Source organism: Globicephala melas, chromosome 2 (assembly GCF_963455315.2).
Source record: "Globicephala melas chromosome 2, mGloMel1.2, whole genome shotgun sequence".
Lineage (NCBI taxonomy): Eukaryota > Metazoa > Chordata > Mammalia > Artiodactyla > Delphinidae > Globicephala > Globicephala melas.
In genome coordinates, this window is record NC_083315.2 from 146,133,086 (window position 1) to 146,157,039 (window position 23,954).

The 23,954-nt window shown below is 43.2% G+C and overlaps 1 protein-coding gene across 1 annotated transcript in view; it reads left to right on the plus strand.

Annotated features, from left to right (window-relative positions):
• The first annotated feature begins 21,329 nt into the window (after positions 1-21,329).
• TTC9 (tetratricopeptide repeat domain 9) overlaps positions 21,330-23,954 on the plus strand; it is a 35,143-nt gene continuing 32,518 nt past the window's right edge. The window contains exon 1 of the mRNA XM_030831544.2: positions 21,330-21,944. Within this exon, the coding sequence (XP_030687404.1) occupies positions 21,545-21,944 (400 nt within the window). The 5' untranslated portion in view covers positions 21,330-21,544. The remainder of the gene's footprint in view (positions 21,945-23,954) is intronic.

The window sequence follows — 23,954 nt, forward strand, 5'->3', positions numbered from 1 at the left end:
GATAAAACAACACTTCATCTTTCTCTGGCTTTTTCTTTTAACTGAAAGAGGATTGGTACAATAGGCAGCTATACTTTTATAAGACTTTTTTCAAAAAAATCCTGAGCATTGTGCTACCCAAAGTCTTCAAGCTAATGTGCAAGACTTGGAAATGAACCCTTGGCTTGCTATTTTGAACTTGCTCCCTAGCCGTCCGATAGTCCTCAACTCATATCATGATAGCCCTCATAATACCTTTGTACTGCTCTTCCAGCCCCACATTCGGGTCTATCCATTCTGATTCTTAATTCTTCACTAGACCTCGCCTCTTCTCCCACATAGCCAACTCAAAACAATAGTACCTTACCTTTTCAGCACAAAAGAGTACTTGGTGAATATAGAATAAATCTATCAGCTACAGTACAACTTGGTTGCTGGAAAATAGAAGTAAAGAAAAATTGGAAGGAGAGGAAAAGGAAAGAGGTAAAGAAAAAAAGGGGAATTGTTAATAAACTTTCTCTATGTGGTGTAATATATGCTTTCACATGTTTCTCTCTTAATATTAGCCATAAGCAGCCTCCTTAAATCCCACCAGTGAGCCTGAACTTTGATTTATCGAGAAAGTTCAGAGAGCCCTGGATTTCTGGTCTTAATAGGTCAGATATTTTACAACCCCAGTATAAGATTACCCGGTACATGTAAGAAACAGAAGTATAAATGAAGCTTCATTGTTCATCCTAATTCTTTTCCTCTGCCCTACCAACCTTTACAACCAAATACCTCCCTCGCAGGCCTACACCTCAGCTCTGAATTTACTGACAAAGCCTTTGCAGTCTGTGAGTGGGAGGGCTGAGGCACAGTGTAAGGAAAGGAAATAAATAATGATAAGCTTGGCTGGTGACAGATTGTTGCCACAGCAGCAGAATCTGCAAGAGTTTAGATGCAATTCTGCAGATCTGAAGAGATCTTGAGTACAAGAGAAGGGAAAGAAAATTTGGTCATCTTCAACAGCTCCTTACGAGCCCACACTTCACAGGTGGTGGTCACAAGGCAACAGACAGTCCCATAAAATCCAAACATTTGTGATGGCAAATAGTGTGATTTGAGTTGCATAAGAACAGTTACCTGCTCAGGAAAAGCTCTCTTCCTTGGCTTGAAATGTTCCATTCATTCATCAGACCTTGATGGTTTCCCAGTTCCAACATCACAAAACCAGGGCAACAATATTGTACCAGTCAGGTACTCAAATTTGAGTGATTTGAGTAGAAAAAATATTGATTAAAAGGCTATGGGGGGGGGGGCTTCCCTGGTGGTGCAGTGGTTGAGAGTCCGCCTGCCGATGCAGGGGACACGGGTTCGTGCCCCGGTCTGGTAAGATCCCACATGCCGTGGAGCGGCTGGGCCCATGAGCCGTGGCCGCTGAGCCTGCACGTCCGGAGCCTGTGCTCCGCAATGGGAGAGGCCACAACAGTGAGACGCCGCGTACCGCAAAAAAAAAAAAAAAAAAAAAAAAAAAGGCTATGGGGGGAGAGAGTGATGTCAGCATGATGGTGGACTAAGAATCTTCAGGCCCTCCTTCCCCACGGAGACACCAAGTTAACAATACATGGACTAGACTACCTCTGTGAGAACTTTAGAGACCAGTCAAGAAGCCACAGCAGCCAGGTCATTGTAAAACCAAGAAGACCTTCCAACAACAGGGGTAGGTAAATTTGCAGCATTTCGCAAACCCATGCCTGCCCTTCCTCTGTGCAGCATAGTGCTGAGCAACTGGGAGGAAATCTCTCAGACCAGAGCTCCCTCTTAATATGGAAACAAAAGAGTGGACCATGTGTCCAGCATTCTAGCTTGTCTGGGGGGGTGCCTGAGGGAAAGATTTCTATCTTGCCCGACTTGTACCAGAGTTTGGAAACTCTGAAAACGGAGGCAAGAAGCATGTTAGAGCTGCAGACCACAGGTAGACACCAGGGGGAGCAATAGATCAGAAAAAGTTTGAGATGTCCTAGAACTTGCAGTTGAGCTGATTGGTGAGCCCACAAAGACTGGGAGAGGTGATTATTTTTTCAAATCCCCAATCCTAGCTAAATATTATAAGGCACACAAAGAACATTGGAAACATGGGCCAATTAAGGGACCAAAATAAAACTCCAGAAACTGACTCTAAAGAAACACAGAACTATGAGCTGTGTGGTGAGGAATTTAACTGTCATAAAGATGCTCAATGAGATAAAAGAGAACATAAATAGAAAACTAAATGAAATCAGGAAAATGATGCATAAGCAATGTGAGAATATCAAGAAAGAGATAGAAACTATAAAAAAGAACCAAACAGAAATTCTGGAGCTCAAAAAAACAAACGTATGGAAAAATTCATCAGAGGAGTTCAACATTAGACTTGATAAGGAAAAAGAAAGAATCAGGGAGCTTGAAGATAAGTCATTTGAAATCACTGAGTCAGAGGCACAAAAAGAAAAGAAAAAGAATGAAGAAAAGCAAAGAGAACGTAAGGTACTTATTGGACACTATCTAGAGGACTAATATACATACTAGGGATTCACAGAATAAGAGAGAGAAATGGCCTGAAATCTTACTTGAATAAATAATGGCAAAACTTCCCAAATCGGAGGACATAAATGGACATACAGATTCAAGGAGCTGAAAGAATTCAGCTAGGATAAATCCCCAAAAACCACACTGAGATACATTACAAGCAAATTGAAGTCAAAGATAAAGAGAGAATCTTGAAAGCAGCAACAGAAGATGATTTATAACATAAAAGAGCGCTTCCTTAAGATTACTAGTGGATTTCACAGTGGACACTTTGCAGGCCAGAACAGAGTGGCATCATATACTCAAAGTACTGAAAGAAAAAAAAAATCTGGCAACCAAGAATATCATACTCATTAAAACTGCCCCTCAAAAATTAAGGAGAAATTAAGACTTTCCCAGATAAACTAAAGCTGAGGAAGTTTAACCACTAGACCTGCTCTACAAGAATTATTAAAGAGTCCTTCAGTTATTTAAATTGATAACTGTCATTATCAGTTTAAAATAGAATGCTATCACCCTAAGATGTTTTATGTAATTGCAATGGTAACCACAGGAAAATATTATGTGAGGTACCTAGTCAAATTCATAAAAACTGAAAATGGAATGGTGGTTACCAGGGGCTGGGAGAAAGGGGAGGTGAATTGTTTGATGAGTATAGAGTTTCAGATTTACAAGATGAACAAGTTCTGGAGATCTGTTTCAGAACCATGTGAATATACTTAACGCATCTGAACAATACACTTAAAGAATGATTAAGATGGTAAATATTATGCTTTTTACCACAAGAGAAAAAAGACTATGAAGGTGAAGGGAAAGTTCCTGTTTAATGGGTATAGAGTTTCAGTTTTGCAAGATGAAAACAATTTGGGAATTGGATGGCCGTGGTGGTTGCATAACAATATGCATGTACCTAATGCCATGATGTTATATGTATTTTACTCCAGCACAGTTTTTTTTAAAAAGCACTGAATCCAAAATAACCAGTAAATGACCAATTCACTTCTTTCTAAATTGTGTTTTATTCTCTTTAGCATAGCGCCTTCACATCAATTACATAAATATTCAGCAAAATTTGCCAATAGAAACAAGCAAAATACGGCAAAAAAAAAAAAAATGCTATGGGGTAGCTCACAGAATTACCAGGGCAAGACCCAGGGCTATGTAGGCAAGAACAATGTCTCTAAATCATGCCACTAAATAAATCTGCAGTGTGTGCAGCATGCTACCAGAACCAGGTGCTGGATGCTGTAGCCTGCACCATTATCATCAGATTCTGTCACTGGCAACACTTGTCAAAGCAATCCATGACTCCTCCACGCAGAAGGTTAAGACCCAATGGACCATAAGGTAGCTAATGATGGAATAATCTTATAGAAAACAATCTCCTATCAGCAGAGTAGCTTCAAAGTGATGTTCCAGGAACCAATGATATTTTAACATCTGAAAAGTGCATTGATAATACTTTCCAGTTTTAAAATTAGGAAGTTAAATTTACAGGAAAACAAAAAACCGAAAGAGCTTTGAGTTCTAAATTCCTTTCAACATCCTGAATTTCATGTGGCTTTTGTAATAAAAATGCATGCTTTTAGAGATTGGATAAAGATGGTGGAGTAGAAGGATGTGCTCACTCCCTCTTGCAAGAGCACCGGAATCACAACTAACTGCTGAACAATCATCGACAGGAAGACACTGGAACTCACCAAAAAAGACACCCCACATCCAAAGACAAAGGAGAAGCCACAATGAGACGGTAGGAGGGGCACAATTACAATAAAATCAAATTCCGTAACTGCTGGGTGGATGACTCACAAACTGGAGAACACTTTTACCACAGAAGTCCACCCACTGGAGTGAAGGTTCTGAGCACCATGTCAGGCTTCCCAACCTGGGGGTCCGGCAACAGGAGGAAGAATTCCTAGAGAATCAGACTTTGAAGCCTAGCGGGATTTGGTTGCAGGACTTCGACAGGACTGGGGGAAACAGAGACTCCACTCTTGGAGGGCACACACAAAGTAGTGTGCACATTGGGACCCAGGGGAAGGCGCAGTGACCCCATAGGAGACTGAACCAGACCTACCTGCTAGTGTTGGAGGGTCTCCTGCAGAGGCGGGTAGGGGTGGCTGTGTCTCACCGTGAGGACAAGGACACTGACAGCAGAAGTTCTGGGAAGTACACCTTGGCATGAGCCCTCCCAGAGTCTACCATTAGCCCCACCAAAGAGCCAGGTAGTCTTCAGTGTTGGGTCGCCTCAGGCCAAACAACCAACAGGGAGGGAACCCAGCCCCACCCATCAGCAGAAAAGCGGATTAAAGTTTTACTGAGCTCGGCCCACCAGAGCAACAGCCAGCTCTACCCACCACCAGTCCCTCCCATCAGGAAACTTGCACAAGCCTCTTAGATAGCCTCATCCACCAGAGGGCAGACAGCAGAAGCAAGAAGAACTACAATCCTGCAGCCTGTGGAACAAAAACCACATTCACAGAACGATAGACAAGATGAAAAGGCAGAGGGCTATGTACCAGTTGAAGGAACAAGAAAACACCCCAGAAAAACAACTAAATGAAGTGGAGGTAGGCAAACTTCCAGAGAAAGAATTCAGAATAATGATAGTGAAGATGATCCAGGACCTCGGAAAAAGAATGAAGGTAAAGATCGAGAAGATGCAAGAAATGTTTAACAAAGACCTAGAAGGATTAAAGAACAAACAAACAGAGATGAACAATACAATAACTGAAATGAAAACTACACTAGAAGGAATCAATAGCAGAATAACTGAGGGAGAAGACCGGATAAGTGACCTGGAAGAAAGAATGGTGGAATTCACTGTGGCGGAACAGAATAAAGAAAAAAGAATGAAAAGAAATGAAGAGAACATAAGAGACCTCTGGGGCAACATTAATTGCAACAACATTTGCATTATAGGGGTCCCAGAAGGAGAAGAGAGAGAGAAAGGACCCGAGAAAATATTTGAAGAGATTATAGTGGAAAACTTCCCTAACATGGAAATGGAAATAGTCACCCAAGTGCAGGAAGCACAGAGAGTCACATAAAGGATAAACCCAAGGAGAAACACACCGAGAAACATAGAAATCAAATTGGAAAAAATTATAAAGACAAAGAAAAATTATTGAAAGCAGCAAGGGAAAAATGACAAATAACACCCAAGGGAACTCCTATAAGGTTAACAGTTGTTTTCTCAGCAGAAACTCTACAAACCAGAAGGGAGTGGCATGACATATTTAAAGTGATGAAAGGGAAGAACCTACAACCAAGATTACTCTAACCAGTAAGGATCTCATTCAGATTCGGTGGAGAAATCAAAAGCTTTACAGACAGGCAAAAGCTAAGAGGATTCAGCACCACCAAATCAGCTCTACAACAAACGCTAAACAAACTTCTCTAAGTGGGAAACATAAGAGAAGAAAAAGACCTACAAAAACAAACCCAAAACAATTAAGAAAATGATCAGAGGAACATACATATCGATAATAACTTAAACATGAATGGATTAAATGCTCCAACCAAAAGACACAGGCTCGTTGAATGGATACAAAAACAAGACCCATATATATGCTGTCTACAAGAGACCCACTTCAACCTTAGGGACACATACAGACTGAAAGTGAGGGGATGGAAAAAGATATTCCATGCAAATGGAAATCAAAAGAAAGCTGGAGTAGCAATACTCATATCAGATAAAATAGACTTTAAAATAAAGAATGTGACAAGAGACAAGGAAGGACACTACATAATGATCAAGGGATCAATCCAAGAAGAAGATATAACAATTATAAATATATATGCACCCAACATACGAGCACTTCAATACATAAGGCGACTGCTAACAGCTATAAAAGGGGAAATCGACAGGAACACAATAATAGTGGGGGACTTTAACACATCACTTACACGAATGGACAGATCATTCAAACAGAAAATTAATAAGGAAACAGAAGCTTTCAATGACACGATAGACCGGAGAGATTTAATTGATATTTATAGGACATTCCATCCAAAAACAGCAGATTACACTTGCTTCTCAAGTGCGCACAGAACTTTCTCCAGGATAGATCACATCTTGGGTCACAAACCAAGCCTCAGTAAATTTAAGAAAATTGAAATCATATCAAGCATCTTTTCTGACCACAACACTATGAGATTAGAAATGAATTACGGGGAAAAAACGTAAAATGCACAAAACACATGGAGGTTAAAAAATATGTTACTAAATAAACAAGAGATCACTGAAGAAATCAAAGAGGAAATCAAAAAATACCTAGAGACAAATGACAAATAAAACACGATGATCCAAAACCTATGGATGCAGCAAAAGCAGTTCTAAGAGGGAAGTTTAGAGTAATACAAGCCTACCTCAAGAAACAAGAAAAATCTCAAATAAACAATCTAACCTTACACCTAAAAGAACTAGAGAAAGAAGAACAAACAAAACTCAAAGTTAGCAGAAGGAAAGAAATCATAAAGATCAGAGCAGAAATAAATGAAATAGAAACAAAGAAAACAATGGCAAAGATCACTAAAACTAAAAGCTGGTTCTTTGAGAAGATAAACAAAATTGATAAGCCATTAGCCAGACTCATCAAGAAAAAGAGGGAGAGGACTCAAATCAATAAAATTAGAAATGAAAAAGGAGAAGTTACAACAGACACTGTACAAATACAAAGCATCCTAAGAGACTACTACAAACGACTCTATGCCAATAAAATGGACAACCTGGAAGAAATGGACAAATTCTTAGAAAGGTATAAACTTCCAAGACTGAACCAGGAAGAAATAGAAAATATGAACAGACAAATCACAAGTAATGAAATTAACTGTGATTAAAATTCTTCCAACAAACAGAAGTCCAGGACCAGATGGCTTCACAGTGAATTCTATGAAACATTTAGAGAAGAGCTAACACTCATCCTTCTCAAACTCTTCCAAAACATTGCAGAGGAAGGAACACTCCCAAACTCATTCTATGAGGCCACCATCACCCTGATACCAAAACCAGATAAAAATACTACAAAAAAGAAAATTACAGACCAATATCATTGATGAATATAGACGCAAAAATCCTCAACAAACTACTAGCAATCAGAATCCAACAACACATCCAATCGTACAACATCATCAAGTGGGATTTATCCCGGGGATGCAAGGTTTCTTCAATATATGCAAATCAATCAATGTGATACACCATATTATCAAATTGAAGAATAAAAACCATATGATCATCTCAATAGATGCAGAAAAAGCTTTTGACAAAATTCAACACCCATTCATGATAAAAACTCTCCAGAAAGTGGGCATAGAAGGAACCTACCTCAACATAATAAAGGTCATATACGACAAACCCACAGCAAACATCATTCTCAGCGGTGAAAAACTGAAAGCATTTCCTCTAAAATCAGGAACAAGACAAGGATGTCCACTCTCACCACTATTATTCAACATAGTTTTGGAAGTCCTAGCCATGGCAATCAGAGAAGAAAAAGAAATAAAAGGAATACAAACTGGAAAAGAAGAAGTAAAACTGTCACTGTTTGCAGATGACATGATACTATACATAGAAAATCCTGAAGAAGCCACCAGAAAACTACTAGAGCTAATCAATGAATTTGGTAAAGTTGCAAGATACAAAATTAATGCACAGAAATCTCTTGCATTCCTATACACTAATGATGAAGAATCTGAAAGAGAAATTAAGGAAACACTCCCATTTACCATTGCAACAAAAACAATAAAATACCTAGGAATAAACCTACCTAGGGAGACAAAAGACCTGTATGCAGAAAACTGTAAGACACTGATGAAAGAAATTAAAGATGATACCAACAGATGGAGAGATATACCATGTTCTTGGATTGGAAGAATCAATATTGTGAAAATGACTATACTACCCAAAGCAATCTACAGGTTCAGTGCAATCCCTATCAAATTACCAATGGCATTTTTTACAGAACTAGAACAAATAATCTTAAAATTTGTATGGAGACAAAAAAAACCCCGAATAGCCAAAGCAGTCTTGAGGGAAAAAAATGGAGCTGGAGGAATCAGACTCCCTGACTTCAGACTATACTACAAAGCTACAGTAATCAAGACAATATGGTACTGGCACAAAAACAGAAATATAGATCAGTGGAACAAGGTAGAAAGTCCAGAGATAAACCCACGCACCTATGGTCAACTAATCTATGACAAAGGAGGCAAGGATATACAATGGAGAAAAGACAGTCTCTTCAACAAGTGATGCTGGGAAAACTGGACAGCTACATGTAAAACAATGAACTTAGAACACTCCCTAACACTATACACAAAAATAAACTCAAAATGGATTCGAGACCTAAATGTAAGGCTGGACACTATAAAACTCTTAGAGGAAAACATAGGAAGAACACTCTTTGACATAAATCACAGCAAGATCTTTTTTGATCCACCTTCTAGAGTAATGGAAATAAAAACAAAAATAAGCAAATGGGACCTAATGAAACTTAAAAGCTTTTGCAAAGCAAAGGAAACTACAAAGAAGATGAAAAGACAACCCTCAGAATGGGAAAAAACATTTGCAAACCAATCAACAGACAAAGGATTAATTTCCAAAATATAAAAACAGCTCATACAGCTCAATACAACCCAATCCAAAAATGGGCAGAAGACCTAAATAGACATTTCTCCCAAGAAGACATACAGATGGCCAAGGAGCACATGGAAAGCTGCTCAACATCACTAACTATTAGAGAAAGGTAAATCTAAACTACACTGAGGTATCGCCTCATACCAGTTAGAATGGGCATCATCAGAAAATCTACAAACAACAAATGCTGGAGAGGGTGTGGAGAAAAGCCGACCCTCTTGCACTGTTGGTGGGAATGTAAATTGATACAGCCACTATGGAGAACAGTATGGAGGTTCCTTCAAAATCTGAAAATAGAATTACCATATGATCCAGCAATCCCACTACTGGGCATATACCCAGAGAAAACCATAATTCAAAAAGACACATGCACCCCAATGTTCCTTGCAGCACTATTTACAATAGCCAGGTCATGGAAGCAACCTAAATGCCCATTGACAGATGAATGGATAAAGAAGATGTGGTACATATATACAATGGAATATTACTCAGCTATAAGAAAGGAATGAAATTGCGTCATTTGTAGAGACGTGGATGAATGTAGAGACTGTGATACAGAGTGAAGTAAGTCAGAAAGAGAAAAACAAATATCGTATATTAATGCCTATATGTGGAACCTAGAAAAATGGTACAGATGAACTGGTTTGCAGGGCAGAAATTGAGACACAGATGTAGAGAACAAACGTATGGACACCAAGTGGGTGAAAGCGGCCGGTGTGCGGGAGGGGGTGGTGGTGGTGTGATGAATTGGGAGATTGGGATTGACATATATACAGTAATATGTATAAAATGGATAACTAATAAGAACCTCCTGTATAATAAATAAATAAACAAACAAACATAATGGTGCTGACATGGGAAAAAATGCATGCTTTTATACATATTATGAGCAATGGTCAGCTTATCTCATTTTATTTTTCTTTTGATAGTACACAAATTCCCCTTTAGCGCTAGCAAATAGATAGGTACAATAAAAAAACAAATACCTATTTCTCTCTTGACGTAGCCAGGCTCCAAAGACGTTCTCCCAATATTCCCTACCCCCTAGTATTTACAACCTGTGTAGTCCCCTACCACTTTGTACCCGGATTAGTCTGTGTGACCAATAGACTATGGCAGAAAGTATGATAAGTCACTTCTGAGATTAGGTTTTAAAAGACTATGGATCTCTTACAACTCTCTCCTAGGCAGAAGCCAGGTAGCATGTCATGAGGACATTCAAGAAGCCCATGAAGAAACCTACCTAGAGAAGAACTAAGATGTCCAACCAAAGGGTAGCAATGGACGTGCACCTCCCAGCATTGATGTGAGTGAGTTCGGGACTGGAATCTCCTCCCGTAGAGCCTTCAGATAACTTCAGTGCTGGCCATCAGCTTGACTGGAACTTTCTGAGAGACCTTGAGCCAGAATCACCTAACTAAGATGCTCCCACAGAAATTGTGGGACTGTTTAAGAACAGTAAATTATATTTTAAGCTGCTAAATTTTGAGATAATTTGTTACTCAGCTTTGGATAACTGATACATCTCTCCAGCAATCCTGTAGGGGGAAAAAGTTATGGGTGTGTGTTTCAGAAAAGGCTGTTAAAATGTTAAATGACTCCCGATGCACACATAAAATTATGAGGCACAGAACAAAGAGAAAAAATCCATATACGCACAACCTCACATACCAACAGCAGAGCAGGTCTCAGCGTTTGGCTGAATAGGCTGCTGCCAAGCAGATAGAATTTGAGAGTAAAAAGGTTGTGATTAGCTCCAAATAGCTTGCCCTATTAATGTGAAATTTTACCAGTAAAGACAAATTTCGTTGGGTCTTTTTAAAAACAGTTTTTTTCTATTTCTTTCTTTATTTTATTTATTTATTTATTTTTGCTGTGTTGGGTCTTCATTGCTGCATGCAGATTCTTAACCGCTGCGCCACCAGGGAAGCCCTCGTTGGGTCTTATAGTATCAGGACTACAAGTCTGGGACCCTTAAAGACGGCATCAGGTCTTTAAGGGTCTCCTGAAAGGCATAACATCTTAAAACAATATTTATAATAGGGTCATGACAGAAAACAAAATCTAACTCTAATAATGGTTCATCTGAAAAGACTTTTAATACTGAGATTACTTACAAAAGTGTGGGCATGGTTACTGGCACCAAGAAAGAATGTTGAAGCATCCAGAGACCATAGGAGAGGCAAGATATTTGGGCAAAAGGTACGAATTGTGTTATCAGAGTCCACTGACAGGTGGACCCAAGGAGGAGGGGGCACTCCATCATAACTACCACAATGTCAGGACATGGTCACCCCCAAAACCATGGTTCCCCAGGGAGAGAGAAAGTGGGAAAGAAATTTATTCATCTCTGTCTTCCCCCATCCTCCAGTCTCATGTTGGGGCTTTCCTTTGGGCAAAGCTGACCGGCAGCAAGAGGGCAAAGGAGCCCAGCTGGTGCAGGGGTCAGTCTCCCAGGGCAAAGCCAGACAGAAAAGGACAGAGAATGGATGGTGAGGCATGGCACAGTATTAGAGAATTTCTAGATTCTTAAAGAATTTTAAGGTCATCTAAGACAGTCCACCAGGCAGTCTGTGTAAATCCTATTTACTTCACCTCCAGCAGATGTACCAAAACTTCCAATGGTAGCAAAAAGCATGGCCTCTGGAGTCAGGCAGGCCTGCTCCCCACTGCCAAGTTGTGTGACCTTGGGCAAATGACCTAACCTCTGAAAACTCAGGTTTCTTCTTTGTAATGCAAGCATCCTAATAACAACCTCACTGGGTTGTGGTGAAATTAAATAATAAACACAAAGGTGAGGAGACTGGACTCTTCCCTGACAGGGAGCTGTTGACCTAGTTAAGCGTGAAAAATTTGATTACCAGATTCACAGTGCTACCCGACTTCCAAACTAGTTGAGTGGTTCATCAAACCATCTTCGTTTCTACTTAAACACCCATCAGCTGATGCCTGGTAAAAGCATTCTGATACATCCATATAAACAAATACTGTATAGGTATATTTTAAAATGTGGTAGTTCTCTATATACTGAAGTACAATGGCTTTCAAGATAATACTTATAATTTAAGATAGATATGGAGATAGATAGATAGATAGGTAGGTAGATAGATGGATAGGTAACCTCTGGAGCGATTCACAAGAAACAAGGAACAGTGGTTCCATTAGGAAGGATTTGGGAAGACTGAGCCCAGCGGTAGAAGGACATTTTGATTTTTATTATATAATCTTGATACCTAAAGTCTTTTGAGTTATATTCTTCTGTTTATTCCATTTTTTCCACAACCATTACAAAACTACAAAAAAAAAAAAAATAAGACACTATCCCTACTTTCCAGTAGCTCCAGTCTAGTTGACAAAAAAGCAAGTAGATAACCATTATGCAGTGTAATAAGTGTGGCCTATCTGATTTTCCTTATTTAAAACTTGAAGACACACATACACACACACACACACACACACACACACACACCAATTGCCCCTTAAACTCCCTTTTTTTCATTGTAATCATCACATTCTAACATCTTATATAATTTATTTATTTATGATATTTATTGTCAGTCTCCCTCCATTCTATGAATGTGAACATTTTTGCCTGTTTTGTTCATTGATAGATCTCCAGTGCCTGAAATGGTAAATTTTTTCAATGGGTGTTTGTTGAACTAATGCTGAATGAATAAATGTTATATAATATAAAATTATGAAAAAGGAGCTATCAGAACACAGCAGAAGGAACACAAAATATGTACATGGAGGTCAGTAAGGCTTCACAGTAGAAGTGACATTTGTGCTGTCTTGAAGCAAATCTGAGTGACTTTGCCTGAAAGGCCTAATGCTCTAAGAGCAAGTAAATGAGAAATACAGAAAGATGAAACACACAGGGAACTGGAAGTCCAAAGGTATAAAGATATGAGAGAATGACATGTATGAGAAACTGAACATATGGCAACAAGTATGGGTTGCTGTTAATTGTTTATGATGGTGGGATGATGGGTTCTTGAAGATTTTTTACATTGCTATTTCTTCTATGTATGTTCAAATTTTTTCCATAACACAAAGTTAAGAATAAATGGGGGCTTCCCTGGTGGCGCAGTGGTTGAGAGTCCGCCTGCCGATGCAGGGGACATGGGTTCACGTCCCGGTCCGGAAGGATCCCACATGCCGCGGAGTGGTTGGGCCCGTGAGCCATGGCCGCTGAGCCTGCACGTCCGGAGCCTGTGCTCCGCAACGAGAGAGACCACGACAGTGAGAGGCCCGCGTACCGCAAAAAAAAAAAAAAAAGAATAAATGAATAAGGGGCTTCCCTGGTGGTCCAGTGGTAAAGACTCCGCTCTCCCACTGGAGGAGGAACGGGTTCAATCCCTGGTCGGGGAACTAAGAGCCCTCAAAGATCCCGCATGCCGCAGGTTGCGGCTAAAATAAATAAATAAAGTTTTAAAAGAATAAACCTTTGTATTAAAAAAAGAATAAACGAATAAGTAAACCACTTCTGAAGAGTGTAAAAGAACTTTAAAAAATGTTTTCTAGGCAGGGGGACATGGCTGTGGTTACCAGCCACAAATAACAGCAGCCAAACTAGGGTGGCAGTAGGTAGTAGGTGAAAAGGGTAAATACCAGAGAAGGAACATAAAAGTCCATAGTTTTTCAGTTGTAAATGACAACTCAAACAAGCTCAAGTGTAAAGGGGAATCATGATTGGTTCACATGCTAGGAAGTCCAAGGAAGTATCTGGGCATTAAAAACTGCAGGATCTAAGAACTTAATGGATATCACTAGAGCTTTGTCTCTCCCTCATATCCTTTTTATCTCTGTTCAACTTCGGTTTTCAGATAGGCCTTCCCTAGGTGGTAAGCAAGATGGCCATCGATAGCCCCCACCTCAAATCCTCCCAACTTAAAAAACCACTCTCTCCCAGTGTCCGTATATATCTCTCAGGGAAAATTCTGATTCTCTACTTGGGTCACGTGCTCCTCCCTGACCAAACACTACAGGGTAGAGAGATGGTACGGGATGATTGGCCAAACCTAGAATAGGCACTAGCAGAAGAAGATGGAGGCTCAGACACTCTTTTTGGTGTTCTGAGCACCCAATTCCAGTGTAGGGGAGGGGAAGTTCCACCCGACACCAACAAGCAATACTTCAGACACCAGCTGCGTGTCCTACAATTAACCTCAATTCTGACACTGTCTACCCAAAGATAGCATCAGACTCCACAGGTCCTACAAGACTGCCACCCCCGCTCCTACTTCAGATGCCAGTCGCAAGTCCAGGTTGTTACCTGTACTTCTGACCAACAAGCTGTAAATCAGAGGTTTCCATGATTCCCCCCCACCCCGCCCCTCATGTTTGATAAATGTGCTAGAGAGGCTCACAGAACTCAGGAAATCCATTTACTCACTAGATTACCGACTTAGTATAAAAGGATACAACTCAGGAACATCCAAATAGTAGAGATGCATAGGGCAGGATATGTGGGAAGTGGCACGGAGCTTCCATGCTCTCTCCAGGCATCCCGTTCTCCCCAAATCTCCATGTGTTCAGCAACCTGAAAGCTCTCTGAATTGTGTCCTTTTGGTTTTCTTATGGAGGCCTCATTACATAGGCATGATTGATTAAATAATTGATCATTGGTGATTGGACTCCAGCTGCAACTCCTCCCCCTTTCCCCAGAAGTTGGATGTCCAAGGACTGAAAATTCCAGTCCTCTAATCACATGGTTGACTCCACTAGCAACCAGCCTCCAGCCTTAGGTGAGCTCAAAAATCATCTCATCAGCGTAAAGAAAAGACACCTTCGTTGCTCTCATTATTCAGGAAATTCCAAGGGTTTTAGGAGCTCTGTGCCAGAAACAGAGATGAAGACTAATTATATATTTCTTATTATAAATCATAATATCTAGACTTCCCTGGTGGTGCAGTGGTTGAGAATCCACTTGCCAATGCAGGTGACATAGGTTCGATCTCTGGTCTGGGAAGATCCCACATGCCGTGGAGCAACTAAACCCATGCGCCAGAACTACTGAGCCTGTGTGCCACACTACTGAAGTCCACACCCTAGAGCCCGTGTGCTGCCACTACTGAGCCCACACACCGCAACTACTGAAGCTCGCTCACTCTAGGACCCGTGTGCCACAACTACTGAGCCTGTGTGCTGCAACTACTGAAGCCCACGCACCTAGAGCCCGTACTCTGCAACAAGAGAAGCCACTGCAATGAGAAGCCTGCACACCACAATGAAAAGTAGCCCCTGCTCACCGCACCTAGAGAAAGCCCGCGCACAGCAACGAAGACCCAATGCAGCCAAAAATAATAAAAAATAAAACAATAAAAAATGAATCATAATATAGACACCATGATTGACAGCTCTACCAGGACCACATGGAATAGGGGAAGGAAGAATCCCTTAAGGAAGACAGGGTAGCAGATCCAATAACTGACATCATAGCCCCCATGGAGGGCTACAACTGATACTGGGGATGGGAAGACTGGGGGGTGCAGAATGGACTGAGTAGCAGGAGAGTGTAAGGATAGAGAGAGAGGGTTTATTTTTCTAAATAAGACCAGACTGAACCAGGTTCTGGAATGATAGAGAAATTTCTTGTTGGGGTGGGGGTGGGGGTATGAAAATATGAAACTCACATTAGCCTCATATGGTTAATGTTACATCTGGGGATGAGATAGTTAAAAATCTCCCACTTGTCCATAGAGGGATTTTTGAAGGTTGAATATGGATTAAAAACTGGTGATGGAAATGCTGTAATTTTCTCAGGTAAATTGTGAAATTGAGTGTCATTAGAAAAACATCCCGAAAATAGCATTGGTTTTGTTGGCATGTGACCAAACGCTGAACAGCTTAGATTAGTATAAAAGAGATTCAAATATATGTCTTTCACATATGCTTAAGAAACTGAGCTGAAGGAAGAGAAAAAAGCAGCACATGCCATCTGTTTAGGAGGTAAGAAAGCTCCGGAGAGAGTTTGGAAAGAAAGGGAGGCTTCAGTCTTCTAAGACCTGTAGGCAGTGAGAAAGGCAGAGACGCAAAGAAACAGAAACAAGGTCAGGACCAAGGGCACATACAGAGCCTGAGGCCCGTAAAGCCAGCAGGAGCGCTGTGCCTTCTGCTGTGTACCACACCAAATTCTTCCCATCAAAATAGTCCACATACATCTCTAAGAAATCCTGCAACGTGTCTCAGCGGCAATGAGCTATTACCATTAGTGGTATGATCGATCATGCATAGGACTCATTGGCCTATGCCCCGTGCTTGCCTGTTAGGAATGAAGGAAGAGGTTTTGATGACATTGGGCCAAAGAATCAATGAAACCAACCGTGTAGTAGAAACCTACTATGGCTCAACCATTGTTCTCCCTTGTGAGGTTCATGAGCAAGCAATACATTCAAGAACCATCTATAGATGAGAAGTCAAAATATTACTTTATTTCCACCTGAATAGGTGCCCAATTTCTTAGTGCAGGGTTCTCCTGTAAAAACAAGATTGGAGAAAAAGTAAAGGCCAATAGTAAAGGCCTACATGAATGCTTCCCTCCCCATTACACATCAAAATCTCACCCTCTGTCCTGCCATACTGGGCCAGAAAGAGAAGCAATAAAAAGTATGGTTGTCTATGCATTTGAGGAAGAGAAAACAAGATGGTGAGATCCCAAGAGGAGGCTCTAGCTCAGCTTACCTATTCCTGCTGCACGAAATAGAAGAGGAAACTGCATGGAGGTTCAGAACCCTGCCCTTGTGAAATGTGGACCAATTAATTTCCTGGAATCTGCCCAATCTAATGAACAAGTCTTCTCTGGGAGAAAGCAAAGACCAGGAGAGAAGGGGAGAGATGGAATGTCCCTTTCCTTTAAATACTTTCTCCCCAAAATGTGGGCCATGGACCAGCAGTATCATCATCTACTGGTAGTTTGTTAAAAACACACATTCTTGGGCCCCACCCTAAATTAGTAGAATCAGGGAATTGCTTTTTTTTTTTTTTTTTTTTTTTTTTTGAGGTACGCGGGCCTCTCACTGTTGTGGCCTCTCCCGTTGCGGAGCACAGGCTCCGGACGCGCAGGCTCAGCGGCCATGGCTCACGGGTCCAGCCGCTCCGCGGCATGTGGGATCTTCCCGGACCGGGGCACGAACCCGTGTCCCCTGCATCGGCAGGCGGACTCTTAACCACTGCGCCACCAGGGAAGCCCAGGGAATTGCTTTTTAATAAGATCTCCTGTGGAGTCACATGCATGTTAAAGTTTGAGAAGCACTGAGTTTGTGAATCCTAAATCCATGCCCAAATTGTCTGTCGTTTGGATCTTCACTCGCTGAAATAGTGCTCTGCATATAGTCAATAGTTAATGAAAAGAGGTTTGAGAAATTCCCTTTGGCACCTAATTAATTCCATTTGAAGGGAGGAGGCCATTTCTGAGAAACCAGCACACACTTACCAATGAGTGGCTTAGACAGAGACAGAAGCATACTAGAAACAAGCAAACAAAACTGTTCTAGACATACACACACGGCTCTGCAGTGTGGGACAGATGGGCATAGTCAGTTTCCTCTCACACCATCCCCCCCGCCCATAATATTCCCTCCCTTCCTCACTCATGCTCTCCTTCATCCAAGCTAGTCTGAAGCTCTTATGTTGAGCTCTGTTTCCTACACAGGATAGTACCACGTGTGTTACGTGTCTTTTGCAGCTCTGTCCTCAAACCCAACATTGAAGAATGAGACACTGTACCATTAAGCCAGGACACAGAAGGAAAACAAAAAGCAATTGGGCACATCAGTACTTCTCACATTTAAATACTGTGACCATCACGACCCAATTCACATCTTATCTCTGACCGTAGCCAAATTCCAGGCCTGGATGCTCATCTGATATTTGCTTTCAGTGGCTCTTCCTACCTAAGTAGGAAGGTAACAATAAAAATTCAGAGCACCCAACTCCCAGTTTCTTCTCTTTGCTCTACCTGACACAATACCCTAAAGTGAAAAGGGCCAGGGGTTGGCAAATATGGACTGAGTCTGCCGTAACATTATTATGTAATCCAATAACGATAAGATTTAATGAGTCATAATTAAAGTCATAATGTGTTGAGCACTTACAATGTACTTCACAACAACTCTATGAAGTAAGTAGTAACCCCGTTTAATGAGTGAGGAAATTTGAAGTTGTCAGAAGTTGAATAACTTGCTCAGGAAGCAGCAAAGTTAGAATTCCAACCCACACCTGTCTAAGTCCAAAGCCTCTTAACCACTGAACTAGTATGATCTCTCACTGATCAGAAACTACTCTAAACTCACTGCGTGAGTAGAAAATCATTTTCCAGTTCTGAAGAACCTAGGGGCAGGACAGGAATAAAGATGCAGACATAGAGAATGGACTTGAGGACATGGGGAGGGGGCAGGGTAAGCTGGGATGAAGTGAGAGAGTGGCATGGACATATATACACGACCAAATTTAGAATAGATAGCTAGTGGGAAGCAGCCACATGGCACAGGAAGATCAGCTCGGTGCTTTGTGTCTACCTAGAGGGGTGGGATAAGGAGGGTGGGAGGGAGACGCAAGAGGGAGGAGATATGGGGATATATGTATATGTATAGCTGATTCACCATGTTATACAGCAGAAACTAACACACCATTGTAAAGCAATTATACTCCAATAAAGATGTTAAAAAAAAAAACATTTTCCTTCTCTGGGGCTATGAGGAGGATTAGATGAGAATAAAGATGTTCAAGCACTTAGAAAAGTAAGGTGCTGTAACATATAAGGTACAATTTAGTACATTAAGGCTGTGTCCAAATAAAAACCCTCAGTACCATACAAATGGTAAGTACACCTGTGAAAAGTGTTCACCCTTGAAATTAGAGATATCCCAGTTTGTTCGATACACAGTTCTTATTTATCAAATTAGAAAATATTTTTAAAAATTTAATCCTCCATGGTGGCAAGGATGTTGGGAAACTAGTACGTTGCTGGTGGGAGGTCAAGTTAATACAACCTTTCTAAAAAGCAGATTGAAAGTATGTTCCAAGACATTTTTAGACATTAGCATAATTTCTTGCAAGGAAAAACAAATTAGGACAAAAATTTAAGTATAAATATAGTTAGTTAAGAGCATAGATACTGAGACCAGATTGCCTGGATTTAAATCCCAGCTCTACTTCTTATTAGCAGTGTGACCTTGGGCAAGTCTCTGTGACCTGGTGTCCAAAATAGGGATAATAATAGCACCTATTTCACTGGATTGTTATGATATAAGTGGTATCTATTATTTGTATTATCTCAGTGTTTTTTGTAATACCAAACAATTGGAATCAATCTGACCACAGAAAAATGATTAAGTACGCTATGCTGTAGACACAAAGGGAATATTATGAAGTCATTAAAAATAAGGCTTTAAAAGACTATTTAATCACATTTAATGTAAAGTAAAAAGAGCAGGAAACTGTATATATCGTCCCATACCACTCATGTTCATTAAAAGAGCACTTTGTACAGATACAGATGTATAGAAAACAACCAGTAGGAATTACATCAAAATATTAACAAAGAATATATCTGGGTGACGGTGTAGGGTTGGGGGTTTCTTTATACGTTTCTGTACTTTGCAAATCCTCCAGAGCAGTGTTTTTCACACTCTTCACAGGCATATGAATCACCTGGTAATCTTGTTAAAATGCAGATTCTGGGTCAGTAGGTCTGGGATTTTGCAGATTCTCCACCTTTAACAGGTTCCCGGGGCGATGCTGGTGCTACAGGCCCAAGGTCTCCACTTTGAGTAGCAAGGTTTTGGAGCAGGGGTCCTCAAACGTGAGTGTGCATCTGAACCAAGTGGGGGTGGGTAGATCCCATGCCTAGAGTTTCTGATTTTATTAGGTCTGGAGTGGGACCCTAGAAACTGCATTTCTGTTTTGCAGGTGATCCTGATGCTGCAGGTCTGGAAACCATGCTTCAAAAACCACTGCTGTAGACTATATATACATATACTTTTTTCTCAGCATCATAAAGGAGGGGGGAGCACTAAAAAACAGGCCAGCCTTCTCCACTGTTTACAAAATCAAATGCAAACGCTTCATCCAAATGCCTCCATAATCTAACCCGATCATTTCCAGCTACTTTTGTTTAGGCCATAAAAATCACACCACTAATGCCCTAAACACACTCAAGATTCCGAACATCATGCCCTCTGCTGTTTCCTCACTCTGGTTGAGATGTCATTTCCTTCTATCTCCTCATGCCCAGATCTTACCCATCTGTCAAGGCCTTCGAAGGCCATTTCCGGTACAAAGCTTCCCTTCCTTGGGGCTCCACGGGACTTTCTGTTCCCCCCTGATGACACTTACCAATCTCTGCCTGGCAGAGTGACTCTGCCGGTGGGTGGTGTATCTCCCCCAGTAGACTGGGAGTTAGTTAATGGTGAGCAGGGCATCCCTTCCTTGACTATCTTTGTCTGCCCCCTGACCTCAGCAAATCCCCAGTAGACAGCCGCCGCTCAGGGCAGACTGAAAGAATGAATGAACGAAGGGATGGAACCTCCCGAAGCAGGGCAGAACTGTCCTGTAAATGGAAATTCGAATGCACGCCCAGCCTTGATGACCGACAGTAACAGGTGTTTTCCATCTCTGATGTCTGATTCATTCTGCACAACTGCCTGCACACCCAGGCTTCGACACACGGCGGCTCCTGGAATCCAGCGCCCTACACGCTGAAGTGCCCACTGTGTTCTGGGCGTCTGGGCAGCCACACACGGAGACACACCTCAGCGACAACCTGCATCCACAAAAAAAAGAGGCCCTGCCACCTTAAAAATATTAACGCCTCACTGCAAAGAACACGCGCGCGCGCGCACACACACACACACACAGACCCCCTCCCCCGTGTGCCTCTTTCAGACTAGGCGCGTCTCCGAGGGCTGGATTGAATGGGAAAGAAAGGGCCAGTCTTTGTCATTAATCCTCCCCTCCTTCAGGCGAGCCAAGCTTCTTCCGGGTCAGCGACAATCACCGCCAACCCCAGCAGGCCCTCGGTCCCCCTCACCGCTAGCCCCGGAGCGCGCGAGGGCCAGGTCGCCACCGCCCGCAGGTTGAGGGAGGGGAGGAGGGCGAGGAGGAGGGCGGGCGGCGCGGGAGGAGGGGAGGGAGGGAGGGAGGGAGGAGGGAAGGAGGGGAAGGCAATCCGAGGAGGAGGAGGAGAGAGCAGCCTCCCGCAGCTGGCGAGGAGAATGGGAGTGCGGGACGACAGACCGCCGCGGGGTGTCACGGCCGCGGCCAAGCTTGCCAGGCGTGGGGCAGGCGCCCGGCGCTTTTAAACCCGGGAGGGCGCGGCGGCGGCGGCGGCGGCGGCGGGCGGATCGCGGCGCGCGCTGGGCGCCGGGTGGCGGCCGAATGGAGAGGAAGGGCTCGGCGGCCAAGGGGAACCCGAGCCCGCCGGCAGCCGGCGAGGCTCAACGGCCGCAGCCGCCACTGTGCGTCCCGGGCGGCGGCGGAGTGACCCCGCCGCGGGGCCAGGGTGGCGCGGCTGCGGAGCCAGCCGAGTTCATCCGGCGAGCGCACGAGTTCAAGAGCCAAGGGGCGCAGTGCTACAAGGATAAGAAATTCCGCGAAGCCATCGGCAAATACCACAGGGCGTTGCTGGAGCTGAAGGGGCTGCTGCCGGCCTCCGGGGAACGGGAGCGGGACTCGCGCGCGGCCTCCCTGGCCGGGGCCCCCAACCCCGGGAGCCTCTCGGAGGAGCAGAGCAAGACGGTGGAAGCCATCGAGATCGACTGCTACAACAGCCTGGCAGGTGAGCCGCGCCGCGCCCCCGACCCCTCCTCTCCCTGCCCTCCCGATCTCCCGCCAGGCGCCGGTCCCCATTCCCCAGCCCCGGGCCTCCGGGTCACAGCCGACCGCCGCGGCGCGCCGCGACGCACACGCCCCCGCTGGGACCGTGCCGCTCTGGGAAGGAGAACCTGAAAGGGGGGCGCTTTGGGAAAAGTGTGACTTTTAGGATTATACCTTCCAAAACTCGTTGTCATCTCGCATTCCTCCCCCGCAACCTCGTAAATCTCGCCTATAAATAACTGGACAGAGAGATGGGGACCCAGCCGGCCTGGCGGCGACTGCTACTGCTACTACTGCTCGCCAGTGGCCCTGGGTCCAAATGCGGGCAGCAGCACCCAGGGTGGGCCACCCGCACCCACGGCATGCCCAGTGGCTGCTTGCCTCAGGGATCGTTAGCACCAGAGCTCGCCCTCACCTTCCCCGCAGCTGACCGCATCCCTCTGGGTCAAGTCCTTCCCCAAGTTTCTTTGGCCCCAGTAGCAAAGGGCAGTTTGCTACGATGCCTTCAGCATCTCAAGCAAAATGGATTCCAAAATGCACTTTCTTCTCTCTGAGCTCTGCTGGGGCCCGGGTTGCCAGGTGAAGAGAGCGATCTCAACGGAAAGCTAGTCCAAGGTTGGGCTTGAGCTGTGCTGCATTCTAGCTCTTCTCCCTGCCTCACTTCGTGTAGCGCTGGTTCTCACACCAGCTAGCTGCTAGGCTTGAGGAAAACGGAGCCCTTTTATTGGGATAAGAAGGTGAGGTATACATTCCCGAGTACACTTTGGGGGTTAAGGTCAAAGTCGGGCGTTTTAAAAATTAACTTTGGCACAGAAAATTTTAAAGTCTCTAAAACCGGAGGAGTCGGGGTCACTCCAGGGGCTTCATGTGAGAAAGTGGAAGATGTTGGCAGAGGCAATGGCCTTATATTTGAAAAACACTCTCTCTCCTCTTCTCCCACCCCATTTGGTGGGATCTGGGCATGATGCAGCTCCTCTGGCCAGATAAAGGCCATCGCTCCTAATCCTTAATCCTTGAAGTTGCCTAAACTAGCTCTGGACAGTTGTAGCAGAGTCAAGTTGGGGGAATGGGTGTGGTTGGGGACGGTGGATTTGTCTGGGGCCCAGACAGCTGGGGATGAAAACAAATGTATGGACAATTCTGCTCTGTTCCTAAGTGCCAGTCAGCTCAGTTCCCTTTGAGATCTCTGGCGCCAGCCTACCTCTGCCTTCCCATAACGCCACGTCCAGTGTCATCTCTAGTCAGGCAAAGCCCAGGCACTTTGTAGATTGTTAAGTAGTTTACAAACTTAAAGGATTAATGGTAATAGTAGTAGTAGCAATTGTGGAAATGGTGGTGCTAATAGCAGTACTAGTAATAACGGCAGCAGATAAAGTAGTAGGAATACAGCATAGATGGACTATTTCAATCCATCGCAAGGTACACCATGACTCCCTTTATTTCCCGTAAGTCTCTGGCATATTCATTACTGCCTGATGAATATAAAGGGCAGAGTGGCCATGGGGGAAGGAGGGGGCACTCTGGATCACTAATGCAGTGATTTCAGAGTGGTAATAGAGTCTTATATTCAGTGTTTTCCATGGGCATTCTAGAGTTGCCCCTCACCCCATGCTTTGGCTGCCTGCCGATGGCTAGCACTGCCTACTTTCTACCCCAGAATTGGTTACATTTCCAAGGTGAAACCTAAGCTGTGTCCTTGGTCAGACCAGCCCACTCAGGGCAGGGCTAAGATCTGGACGGTTCCTCCACTTCCATAACCACCCCTCCACACACTTTGGAAAACTTTAGTGGCGAGAGAATGGAAAGTAGCAATGGCAGATTTCCCCCTCTGCTGCCTTCTCCGGTGCTCACCACTTATTAATATTAATAACTTGTGGATTACAAAAGTAATGCTTACCTATAAAATGTATTTTCGTTTAGAAAATACAAAATTACCTTTAATCCCACCAACCTAAAGAAATCCATTGTGATA